This window comes from Eptesicus fuscus, chromosome 1, assembly GCF_027574615.1.
Source record: "Eptesicus fuscus isolate TK198812 chromosome 1, DD_ASM_mEF_20220401, whole genome shotgun sequence".
Lineage (NCBI taxonomy): Eukaryota > Metazoa > Chordata > Mammalia > Chiroptera > Vespertilionidae > Eptesicus > Eptesicus fuscus.
Window position 1 is genome coordinate 12,551,634 of NC_072473.1, and position 13,005 is coordinate 12,564,638.

Genomic DNA, 13,005 nt, shown 5'->3' on the forward strand with positions numbered 1-13,005 from the left:
TTCTCTTGCTGCTTTCAAGATTCTGTCTTTTGCCCTTGGCATTTTAATTATGATGTGTCTTGGTGTGGTCCTCTTTAGATTCCTTTTGTTTGGGGTTCTCTGCACTTCCTGGACTTGTAAGTCTATTTCTTTCACCAGGTAGGGAAAGTTTTCTGTCATTATTTCTTCTAATAGGTTTTCAATATTTTGCTCTCTCTTCTTCTGGCACCCCTATAATTCAGATGTTGGTATGCTTGAAGTTGTCCCAGAGGCTCCTTACACTATCTTCATATTTTTGGATTCTTTTTGTTTTTCTGGTTGGGTGTTTTTTTGCTTCCTCATATTTCAAATCTTTGGTTTGATTTTTGGGGTCCTCTAGTCTACTGTTGGATTTCTATATATTATTCTTTATTTCAGATAGTGTATGCTTAACCTTTTGCACTCGGATGTCGAGTGTGACTCGACACAGCATCGGTAGCAGCTCTTTTTATACTCTGAATATATCAATAATTTGAAATATAAAAAAATCCAAATACATAAGTTTGTATGAAAAGAAACTCCAGTTTTTATTCTACTGCCGTGCTTTGTAAAATCTGGGGTATTTAAAAAATTAAATCCCGAGTAGAATAAAGGAATTGAGAAAAAAGCAAGCGAGTGCAAAGGGTTAATTTCTATCTGGTCATTTTCCATTTTTTTGGCATTCTCATCAAGATCCTCGAATGTCTCACTAAGTTCCTCAGAGGTCTCTCTAAGTTTCTTGGCAGTTTCTAGAAGATTCTTGAGTAACCTTATAACTGTGGTTTTGAACTCTATATCCAATAGTTTGCTTTCCTCCATTTCTTTCATTTGTGACATGTTTCTTTGTCTCTGCATTTTGGCTGCTTCCCTGTGTTGATGGAGTGGCTTTGTGTGGTAGGTGACCTATAGGGCCCAGTGGCTCAGCCTCCCCAATCAACTGAGGTAGACACTCTTGGTGCACCCTTTTTTGGGCTAGGTGCACAGTCTTGTTGTAGTTAAGCCTTGATTGCTATTGGTACACTGGGAGGAATTGACCTCCAGGCCAAATGGCTGTGAGGATCAGCTGTGTCTATAATGGAAGAACTGCTGTGCAGGAGACACCCTTATGGGGCAGGACTTGCTTCAGTGGGGCTTTGGTGCTCACTGAGTCTGCCTCTTGAGTGTGTCACTTATGGATGTGAGGAGTTGAAATCTGGTGTCGTCTCACACTGACCTCTAGGTACACTGGTTCCTGGATCTCCAAGGAAGTGCAAGTCAGCTACTGTCTGAGGCCACCCAGCAGGAGCTACAGGGAGATCTGCAGATTTCTCCTCTTTGCTTGGGGTTTGGAAGTTTTGGAGCTCTCTGACCCAGCTGCAATTTGTTAGGTTAAGCTGCGAAAGGGCAGGCCATTCATATGCAAAAGCCACTGCACACAGCTCAGGCGGGTGTGTAAATTGGGTGGGGCAGGGTCTCAGGGAATCACCAGAGCATGGCAAACAGCAATGGCTGCCAGTCAGTGGTCTCTGCGTCTCCACCTTTCCACGTCCCACATCCCGCACCCCAGTGCAGTAAACAATGATTCCTGCATGCACCTCTGCGCGAAAGCCGCCCTCACTTTCCAACCCGATGCCAGACAGTCCAGTTTCTCCCCGCATGAGTCTGGGTCCCCAGAGTCTCGCCAGAAACTGGAGTTCAGAGGAGTCAGGAGCTTGTATCTCCCTTCCAATTGGAAAAAACAGCACAGTCAGTCGCCAGCCCAATTCATGCGCCTCCCTACCTCTGCTTTTCTGAGCTTCTGCACCTCCTACCCAGTCTCAATGAGCTTCTTTCTTTCCTTCTAGTTGTAGAACTTCTACTCCGCCAGCTTTCCCGTGGTTCTGGGTGATAGTCGTTTTGTCTTTTAGTTGTAGTTTTGGTGTGGTTGTGAGAGGCAGCATGTACAGGTGTATACCTTATGCTACCATCTTGGTTTTTCCCGAGATTCTTTCTTTGTTTTGTTTGTTTTTATTGTTTAAAGTATTCCATTTGAGATTCTTAGGTTTTGTTCTTCCTTTGATTCTTTTTATATAATTTGTTTCTGTTTTCTTTTACATATTTATTTTCTTGTCATTGAATAGCCTTGCAGAGGCAAATCTAGTTCTTTCATTTTTATTTTTTTTTCTGGTCTTAAATGTTTTTTTGTCACAAATGATGGGCAAGCCTACACTGATTTCTCTGACACCCAGATGTCGACAATTTGTCAAACAGAAGTGTCAGGAGCAAGGAACTGCCCTAGTTCTGCTTTTCATCTATTTGAACTGTCTGTCTCTAAATGCAAATCTATATTAATTGCACACATTAATCTAGCACCTCAAAATAGCTGTATCTCATATGGCTGGTGATAAGTTGTTTCCATTCCTGGAGGAGCTTAAACATATACTAACTGCCTTTCAATAAATAATTGAGCATTAAGTGTTATGGGTATAAACACCAATAATTGGATGCACATTGGTAACTAGCCATTTTCCCCTTCATTTTGAAGTCAGAATCATGTACAGTTAATGCTCTAAGAGCATTTGGTCCAAACCCCTATTCTTGCAGATGAGGAAATTGAGGTCAAGAGTAGTTCAGTGACTTTACTATAGTCGTAGAGCTGGAATGTGGACTGGAATATAGAGAAATATTAGTCAAGTGCCTGATTCCTATTACAGTGTTGCTCCACGCTACTGTGTATTCCATTCTTGCTGAAACATAAACATTTGAAATGTATCGCTCTAGCTGGTGTATTGAGAATAGACTGGAAGGGTGAGAGAAGCAGGGAGACAAGATAAGATCTGGTCAATTCAAGTGAGAGATGATAGCAGCCTAGCTAGGAGCTAAGTATAAAGTGGTGAGCTGAGCAGATGGTTTCTGCCTTTGTAGAAACTAATGCAGCAGTTTAAAACGACTTGAGAAAGTGAAACAAATAATTTTAAGGCATTACATAATTATCAGGAGTGTATCAGGTGAAAAATTGCATAACATGATGAATCAGCTACAAGAGATTTCTCTTGTGTAAAGAATTAGTGGAGAGGCAGGCTCGCCTTATTTGGATCACTGATTTCCTCCTCAGTATTGACATAGGGTTTTTTAATTGCACTGAGTTCAGTTAACACTGTCAAAAGGTTCGAAATAAAATGTGATTGCAGCCCCATCCTTGCCTACCTTGGCTGAACCTTTTTACCTTTGTGTACCTTGGTTTCTATCACATTTGCAAAATTAAAATGCTAACATGAACCTTCCCTGCATGAAGGTATTATGATTAATAGTTGCCCCAAAACCAGCAAATCTTTTTTAGCCCACAGAGTAATATAACATTCTAATTAAAATAAAATGGAAAAAAGCATGAGAATTAAAAGTTCTTAAGATGTTACTGGTTTGAATTATCTCCATTAATATAAAAGTGTTATCTTTAATATCTTTCTGTTTTATAGAATCCTTCCTTTCCACATGGCATTCATCATGAGAGGGTTTGCATAAATAGATGTCTTCGTGTCAGAAGCAGTTTTTCTTTTTTCTCACATTGTTACTATGACTACAGATACTTCCTTGGGAGGCAGTATTACACAGAGTGGGTAGAAGAACAGGTTCTGTGATTGGCAGACCTGGATTTGAATTTTGACTCTGCCACTACCTGTGTGGTCATGAGCAAGTTATTTATGCATTCTGTATCTCAGTTTTTTTGCTTCTTTACAATGGGATTGATGATAACCACTTCAAGGACTTATTGTAAGGATTAAGATAAATAACTTACATGAAGTGCCTGATACTGTGCCTGACACATAAGTCCTCAGTAAATGATAATTATTATGATTCAGGAATCACAGTTCCTGTTTCCCAAGGATGGTGATTCTTATTACCCTTCCTAACTACTCCCCACTCATCACTCCTATTCTTCCTACTTTACTACTTCCGAAGAAAAATGGGATCACCTTATGGGATCTTGAATAAGATTCAATCTCCTCCTTCCTTCAGAATCCGATCTGCTTAATATACTTTTTTAAAAATATATTTTTGTTTATTTCAGAGAAGAAGGGAGATGGAGAGAGAGATAGAAACATCAATGTTGAGAGAGAATCATTGATCAGCTGCCTCCTGCACACCCCACACCCGGAATCAAGCCTGCAACCTGGGGCGTGTGCCCTGACCGGGAATCGAACCGTGACCTTGTGGTTCATAGGTCAACACTCAACCACTGAGCCATGCCAGCTGGACGTGCATGATATACTTTTGATGAAACATTGACTCTCTCTAACCTAATGAGTTTGACTGACCTTTTCTATATTCCCCTCAATTACTGCCTTTTTGTTCTTATTTGACTGCTAATTTATTAGCATGATAATTGTTTTTAAACACATGCTTACTTACTTTTTGGTGTGTTTGGAATCATTTTCAGTCTGTATAAAGTCAGGTTAACTTCAGTGAGAGAATCCAGAGCAAGTTCACCCCACTGTACTGAAAGACCCGGTGCAAATGCAGTGCCTCATTCTCATCCCCTGAGCTCAGAGTTTCTCTCTCATGCAACACAATGGGCAAGGCCACCACCAACAGCAAACTTGTTCAAGTCTATGCTGCTGTTTCTTGTAAATGGAAGAGTTCTTGATTTAATATTTTATATTAAATATATTTAATATTCCCATTACTATCTTACCCTACTTGCTCATACTTAGATTTTTTTCTGCTGGTACACAATAATTAGAAAATAAGGGAAAATACCTTCCTTTGTGAAATATTTTCATCTTAAAGGCTTTTTGTTTATTTGTTTATTAAAAAATTAAATATGTGGAAAAGGCTATCATTTCTCCCAAGTGTTTCAAATTGCTAAGCACCTTTTCTAATGCATAAGGAATAAGTGATTGGTTTGACGAGTTACAGAAGAAATCTTGGAACTTTGCAGAAATTTTCAGTAAGAGGAAGTTACTATATTGCAACAAGAGAGTATTTTGATTGCAAATTTTTCCATAAGTGTGGCAATTTGCAACTTGAGAAGAATTTAATAGTAGCTGAGCTTTCAAAATGAAACACAGAAACTGTCATTTTCTTCCACAATTAAAATAAGTGCTTCTGAAAGTTTCAGGATAAGAATGACCCAAATTACCCTCCCCCATACTTCCTCACCCAGAACAGGGGGGAATGGAGTTTGAACAGAACATCTGTGGACAAAATGAAAGACAAATGGTCTTTTCAGGCAAATGTCTGAAAAAGGGATCTTTTATTGCCAAACAGAATACCATTGCATGCCTCACCATGGTTAAGAAGAGGATCAACAATACTTTCATAATGGCTTTTTATTTTAGCACATTCTATTTTTATGGATAGAATTATTTCAACACATCTATTCATAATTCAGCATATAACTATTTGCATAAATATCTTTTGACACAGATTTAATGTACTTTAGCCAGCCACATCTTGAATTCAAATTTGAACTTAAGTGCACTAAGACAATTCCAGTGCAAGTAATACTAAGGGAGGTTGGTAAACAGGAACTTTTAATTATCTACCAAAACAAATGACCTGATAAAAAACAGAACTTTCAGTAACATTCTGCACATGGATTACTGGACAAAAGACACCTGGCTTGTTTGTTGTCTACCGAAGGACTTCTTTCAGGTTAAAACAATTAGCTAATTAAGACTACATCCTATGCTCTTTATCAATGGTTTACTTAACTTTTATTCATTCAACCAATATTTATTGAGCAGATCTACTCTGTGCTAGGCCCCATTTTGGGCAGAAGTTAAAACAATGCATAAAATAGTTAGAATTCCTCTTCTTTTGTGCAGTTACATTTGGAAGAGGATCAATGAGACCAATTAAACATCCATCACTCAGAATGAATAATTCCTTTATTACGACTAGTAAAGACAACATATAATTATAAATTTGCACCTCAGGGACATTTAATCACACTGTTGCTGAGATGTGGAAACCTTTACTGTTAGGAGCCTATTTATGTATGTATGAATAGTGAACAGTTTCTAATATGTTTGTAAGGAATCTTTTGAATAATGAGGCTATTTCAGGGGTCCCCAGGATCACCCACATGTTTGATGATTTGCTAGAAAAACTCATAAGACTCAACAGAGAGTTCTACCCACGGTTAAGATTTATTACAGTGACACAGCAAGGTTATACAGTCAGATCAGTAAGGAAAAAAGACGCCATGACAACTGGAGAAATTGATGTGCAGGCTTCCAATGGGGGTCGGTCTCTCTCTCTCTCTCTCTCTCTCTCTCTCTCTCTCTCTCTCTCTCTCTCTCTCTCTCTCTCTCTCTCTCTCTCTCTCTCCAGATCATACACAGTGCTTTCTCCCTCAGCAACAAAAATGCGGCTTTCTCTGACAACTTTCTCTGCCCAAGCTACCCCAGTAAAAAAAACCAGCATCCAAGGATTTTCTTGGATTATTCACATAGAAACCCCCTGCCCAGAATGTGCTAAAATTAAAGGCCATTATAAAAATTCCAGACCCCATAAGGAAAACAGGTGTTTAGTCCCTAGGTGGGCAAAACCGCCTTATTGCTTAGGGAAGCTTTATGTCAATACTGAAGGCCCAGTGCACAGATTTGTGCACATTGAAAGGAAATTAATTAGATGAATTATTTTAGAGGCCTGGAAGGGACCACAGGAGAATGGCTGGCCGGGGAGGTACTGCGGGAGGGATCCAGGACATGTCGGACCTGTCCCACCCAGTCCCAATTGTCTAGACCCAGTAGCAAACTAACCTACTGATTGATGTGTCTGCCCCCTGGTGCTCAGTGTGGGTCATAGCAACTGGTAGAATGGTCCAACAAATGGTCGGACACTTAGCATATTAGGCTTTTATTATATAGGATAGAGAACTGTTTACTAGCCAACTTTCCAGATGAGAACTGTTTACCAGCCAACTTTTCAGATGTCAGTCAAGGGTCCACCTTGCAAGCAGGGCCTTGTAAGATAGTAGTTTCAGGCCTGCAGTAGTAACTCTTTTCTGCACAAAGACCTATTTCCTTGACTATAGTTTCCATTGTTTTCCCTGTTACTTTCAAAAGCATATAATTCAATTACATGATTTTAATTAATATAATTCAATTATAACTTTCATTTTAGGAAATGCTATATCACTTAGAAAAATAATGAAATCTCTTTTAGGATAATTGTATTGTAATATTTATGATATTTACAAAAGACATCTAAGGCTTTGCTTCTTTGAATGATGGCTAAATCTATATTTTGTGCCTAGGAGTTCTTAGGTTTCAACAATATGTACACTGATTATACTCTGTACTCACAATTAGTATGAGAATATTTTTATAAGGAAAGAAAGGATAATCCTATTAAAAAGAAAACCTGGAGAGCATAAAATATGTTTTAGTGTAGAGTTTAAAGTAGACTTCCAGGTTTTAAAGAATAGCATGCAAAAAGCATAGGAGGTATATTATATAACTCAATTATTTCAAGCTGTCTGTTATCCATGTAGCTTCCTAAAAACAAACCACCTCCATCTTTGTCATTTTTAAAAATAATGAACTGTAAAATCATAATGTTACTTGTGGAAACACAAAAGGAAAAAAGAAACCCAATCAGTAATTTTACAGCCAAACAATTTAGGGAAAATAACTACATGTAAATTAACTATACTTAAGCACACTAGCCTGAGTTATTATTTTGAAATAAAGTGCACTCAAAAAAAATCAACACCGTGTAATATGTTTTATCTCTTATGCTTTCTCTCCAAAGTTGTGAATTTCTTTAACCATGAATCCTGCAAAGTTTTTCACACACGCGTGTGTGCACTCACACATATGTAGCTTTGACACATGGGTGATTATTTCTGGGTTACACTGTATGACAGCAAATGATCTGATCCTTATCTTTAGGACTAGTATCCGTTCATATTATATTCATGAAAATTACGTTAACCACATACAAACACAAGAAATCTCTTATGAAAGTAGAGTATTGCCCTAACCAGTTTAGCTCAGTGGATAGAGCGTTGGCCTGCAGACTGAAGGGTCCCAGGTTCGATTCCAGTCAAGGGCATGTACCTTGGTTGCGGGCACATCCCCAATAGGGGGTGTGCAGGAGGCAGCTGATCGATGTTTCTCTCTCATCGATGTTTCTAACTCTCTACCCCTCTCCCTTCCTCTCTGTAAAAAATCAATAAAATATATTTTTTAAAAGAAAGTAGAGTATTATTCTGTTGTTTTATGAGCAAAGATTCTAAATAAGAAAGTATGTCACAGAATATACATGTATTATATAAAACCAAGACTAGCGAATTTTATGTGAACAAACTTCAATTGCCTCATAGAAATACCTTTGTAAAGAAAAAGAAGAACCTGCTACATAAGATTCATTTAAAGGATTATCTGTGAATTAAAATTACATGTGATATCTCTGTACCCTATTAGCTAGCTCATCATATAAACATAATTAACCTTATTACACCAGTAAACAATATAGCTTAGTAGACTGTCTGACTGGAACCAGTGATTTATTTGAAGACTAGAGCAGTCAATGCAGTTGTGGGTTTTTCTATTAAGAAATTAAGCTGTTCTGGCATTTAGCATGGAGTAAACAGACAGGTTTTACTGAGATGGTTGTTTAGCCAGGCAAGTAATGCTGGGAGCATGATTCAAAGGAATTACTATAGTGATGTCCTATGGAAATCAAGATGAAGAAGAGAAAGGCACAAAAGTGTGGTGATGTCAATGAATTGGATACCTCAAAGGAACATTTTCTAAAAATTGCTGAGTTGGGGTTATTAGACTATGAAAAACAGATAATGGAGGTAGTGGTTCGAATGTACTTAAGATAACATACGGTGATGGCAGTGGATAGCCAAGGAGTGGAGAAATAAAGATCATTGGAGATGAGGGACTGAGGAGCCAAAGTGCTGGCATCCCCTACATGAAGATTACTCACTGATAATAGTGAGAGAAGTAGGTGTGAGATGAAAATAATGATCCACATGCTGAAATATTTAGTGGCCAAGGGGAGTACCTAGGAGCTCAGTAGGTGATGGTGGTGTGTATAATAGAATAAACTTCTAAGGAACAAGAAATAGTCATATTGGCCTGCTCACTTAATAAGATTTTTGTGAGAAACAAATGAGATATTGCCTGGGAAAGCACAATAAACCCTTTTAAGAGGTATAAAGTAGGGCTGTGCATATATAAGAGCCCTTCATTTCACCACTGTTTTGTGCCCCGCTTTCTCCGCTACAAAATAAGGACAATGATAATATCCCCTTCTGCTTTCCAGGAGATTAGAAAATTGAATGGCATGATATACATGAATTTTGTTTTTGAGGATTTGGAAAAAGAAAGTAATTTCTCTGACCAGGTTTCAGAGTCAACATTCAGGTCCTGAGAGTTCTGCACACTATGATGGTGCTCCAGACGGCACCCTATCAGATAACATTCTTCCCTGTCTTTGATTTCAGACATTTCAGCAGTCCTCCCTGCAGCATAAATCAAAGAAGAAAAACAAAGGTAAGAAAAGGAAATGAAATGAAACATACCTGCTTGGTTTGCACTGTGATGATACCCAGCACACTTGACCCATCCTCTCTTGCAAAGAATGGTCTCGACAGATTTTCATACTGGGGTTATACACTTCTTTTTTTGTTTGTTGTTGTTTTTAATTTTATATATTTTAATTTATTTTTAATTACATTTTACACACAGTATTATTTTGTATTAGTTTCAGATGTACAGCATAGTGGTTAGACAATAATATACTTTTACAAAGTGGTCCACCAATATTTCAAGTTCCCATCTGGAACTGTACATAGTTGTTACAATATTATTGACTATATTCCCTATGACGTACATTATATCCCCATGACTGTTTTGTGATTATCAATTTGTAGATCTTAATCCCGTCATCTTTTTCACCCAGCCCCACAACCCCCTCCCCTGTGGCAATATCAAAATGTTCTCTATATCTATGAATCTGTTTCTATTTTGTTTCTTTATTCATTTTGCTCTTTGGATTTCACATATACAGGTGTGGGCAAACATGGGTTTACAGTTGTGCATATGGAAAAAGACATGCAGGTTATTGTTATTATAATAGCTTTATTAACTCAAAAGAATGTCACAATGCAACTACAAACCTACTTTTGCCCACCCCGTAGATGAAATCATGTGGTATGTCTCTTTCTCTGACTGACTTATTTCACTTAGCATAATACCCTGTAGGTCCATTGATGCTGTTGCAAGGGTAAGCTTTTATTCTTTTTTATGGGCAAATAATATTCCATTGTGTATATGTGCCACCACATTTTTATCCACTCGTCTATTGATGGGCACTTGGTTGCTTCCATATATTAGCTATTTTAAATAACACTGTAATGAATACAGGGGTATTTGTATATATTCCCAGAAGTGGAATTTCTGGATCATAAACAAGTTCCATTTTTTAATTTTTAAACTTATTTTTATTGTTGAAAGTATTACAGATATACCCATTTTCCCATGACCCCCTCCACCTGGCTCCCACCCCACCCCAGGCTTTCACCACACTATTATCTGTGTCCATGGGCTATGCAAATATGCATAAGTTCTTTGCTTAACCTCTTCCTGCCTCCTCTCCTTCCCTCTGAGACCTGTCAGTCTGTTCCATGCTTCAATGTCTCTGGATCTATTTTGTTCATCAGTTTATTTTGTTCATTAGATTCTACATATGAGTGAGGTCATGTGATATTTCTCTTTCTCTGACTGGCTTATTTTACTTAGTATAATACTTTCCAGGTCCATCCATGCTGTCTCAAAGGGTAAGAAATCCTTCTTTTTTACAGCTGCATAGTATTCCATTGTGTAAAGGTACCACAGCTTTTTTATCCACTCATCTACTGATGGGCACTTGGGCTGTTTCCAGATCTTAGCTATTGTAAACAATGCTGCTATGAACATAGGAGTGTACATATTCTTTCTGATTGGTATTTTGGTATTCTTATCATATATTCCCAGAAGTGGGATCACTGGGTCAAATGGCAGTTTCATTTTTAATTTTTTGAGGAATCTCCATACTGTTTTCCACAGTCTCTGCATTCCCACCAGCAGTGTACTAGTACTAGGGTTTCCTTTTCTCCACATCCTTACCAGCACTTGTTGTTTGTTGATTACTTGATGGTAGCCATTCTGGCAGGTGTGAGGTGATTTTTCATTGTGATTTTAATTTGCATTTCTCTGATGATTAGTAATGTTGAGTGTCTTTTTATATGTCTCTTGGCCATCTGTATGCCCTCTTTGGAGAAGTGTCTATTCAGATATTCTGCCCATTTTTAATTGGATTGCTAGTTGTGTGTGTTTTTTGGTGTTGAGTTTTATGAGTTTTTTATAAATTTTGAATATTCACTTATCAGATATATCATTGCCATATTTCTTCTATCAGGACATTGTCTTTTTGTTTTGTTGATGGTTTCTTTTGTTGTGCAAAATTTTTTTTGGTTATATATAATCCAATTTTTTTATTTTTTTATTTTGTTAACCTTGCCTGGAGAAGTACACTGAAAAAAATATTGCTAAGGGAAATGTCAGAGAGTTCACTGGCTATGCTTTAATCTATGAGTATTATGGTTTCAAGTCTTAAATTTAAGTTTTCAATCCATTTTGAGTTTATTCTTGTATCTGGTGTAGGAAGTTGGTCTAGTTTCATTTTCCACATGTATCTGTTCAATTTTCCAAACATCATTTATTGATTATACTGTCTTTACCCCATTGTATGTTCTTGCCTCCTTTGCTATAGATTAACTGAACATGTAGGTGTGGGTTTATTTCTGGGCTCTGTATTCTGTTCCATTGATCTACGTATGTGTGTTTTATACCAGTACCATGCTGTTTTCATTACTATAGCATTGTAATATAGTTTGAAATCAGGTAGTGTGATTCCTCCTCCTTTTTCTTTCTCAACATTGCTATGGCTATTAGGGGTCTTTTGTGGTTTCATATAAATTTTTGCATTATGTGTTCTAGTTCGGGGGGAAAATGTCATTGATATTTTGATAGGAAATTTTTTTTTAATCTATAGCTTGCATTGGGTAGTATGGACATTGTAATGATGTTAATCCTTCCCCTCCATGAGAATGGTATATGCTTCCATTTATTTGTATCTTCTTCCTTTGTTGTCTTAAAATTTTCTGAGTACAGATCTGTTACTTGGTTGAATTTATTCTTAGGAATTTTTTATGCATTTGTAAATGGGATGGTGTGTTTTTGTTTGTTTGTGTTTTGGTGTTTTTTTTTTTTGGGGGGGGTTAGTTTCCCTTTCTGATAGTTCATTATTGGTGTATAAAAATGCAATCAATTTCTGATTGAGTGTTTTTTGTTACCTTGTCTTCCAAATTGCTGATTTGATCCTCTGCTTTATCTAACCTGCCATTGATTCCTTCTAGTGTATTCTTTATTTCATTTATTGTGTTCTTCATTTCTGACTGGTTCTTTTTTATGGTTTCTGCGTCCTTTTTTATGCTTACTATCTCTTTAAGTTCTCACTGAGTTTGTGCAGTCTTTCCCTAAGTTCCTTGAGTTTTCTTATAACAATTGTTTTGAATTCTGTATCTTATAGATTGCTTTCCTCCATTTCTTTTAGTTCTCTTTCTGTATATATCTCCTGATCTTTCATATGGGGCATGTTTATTTGCCTCCCCATTTTGGCTACCTCTCTGTATTTGTTTCTGTGTATTAGGCAGTTCTGCCCAGGGTGAGTGCCTGTGAAGGAGATTTTGTAAGCTGACCCTTTAAGAGTGCACCTGGATATTAGAAGTCTCAGGTCTTAACCTGGCAGGTGAAATCCCCACTGATTTTCACAGCAGATGTTCTGTGGAATACTCTTCCCTACATGTCGCTCCTCAGGGGGGAACCTTTGCAGCTGAGAAATCCTCTGGATTCTCAACCACCACATGTGGGTACAAGGCCAGCCCTTTTCACATCTCTGCCCTTCCTACCTATCTGGATGTGGCTTCTTTTGTAAATCCTTAGTTATAAGACTTCTGTTCAGCTAGTCTTCAGTGGGTTATTC

General features: G+C 37.6%; 1 protein-coding gene across 4 annotated transcripts in view; it reads left to right on the plus strand.

Annotated features, from left to right (window-relative positions):
* The window catches only part of CNKSR2 (connector enhancer of kinase suppressor of Ras 2), a 245,805-nt gene that overhangs the window by 173,207 nt on the left and 59,593 nt on the right, over window positions 1–13,005 (plus strand). For all 4 annotated transcript variants that reach the window (XM_008154569.3, XM_008154570.3, XM_028129718.2 and 1 more), the window contains one exon: window positions 9,425–9,473. In XM_008154569.3, coding sequence (XP_008152791.1) covers window positions 9,425–9,473 — 49 coding nt within the window. The remainder of the gene's footprint in view (window positions 1–9,424; window positions 9,474–13,005) is intronic.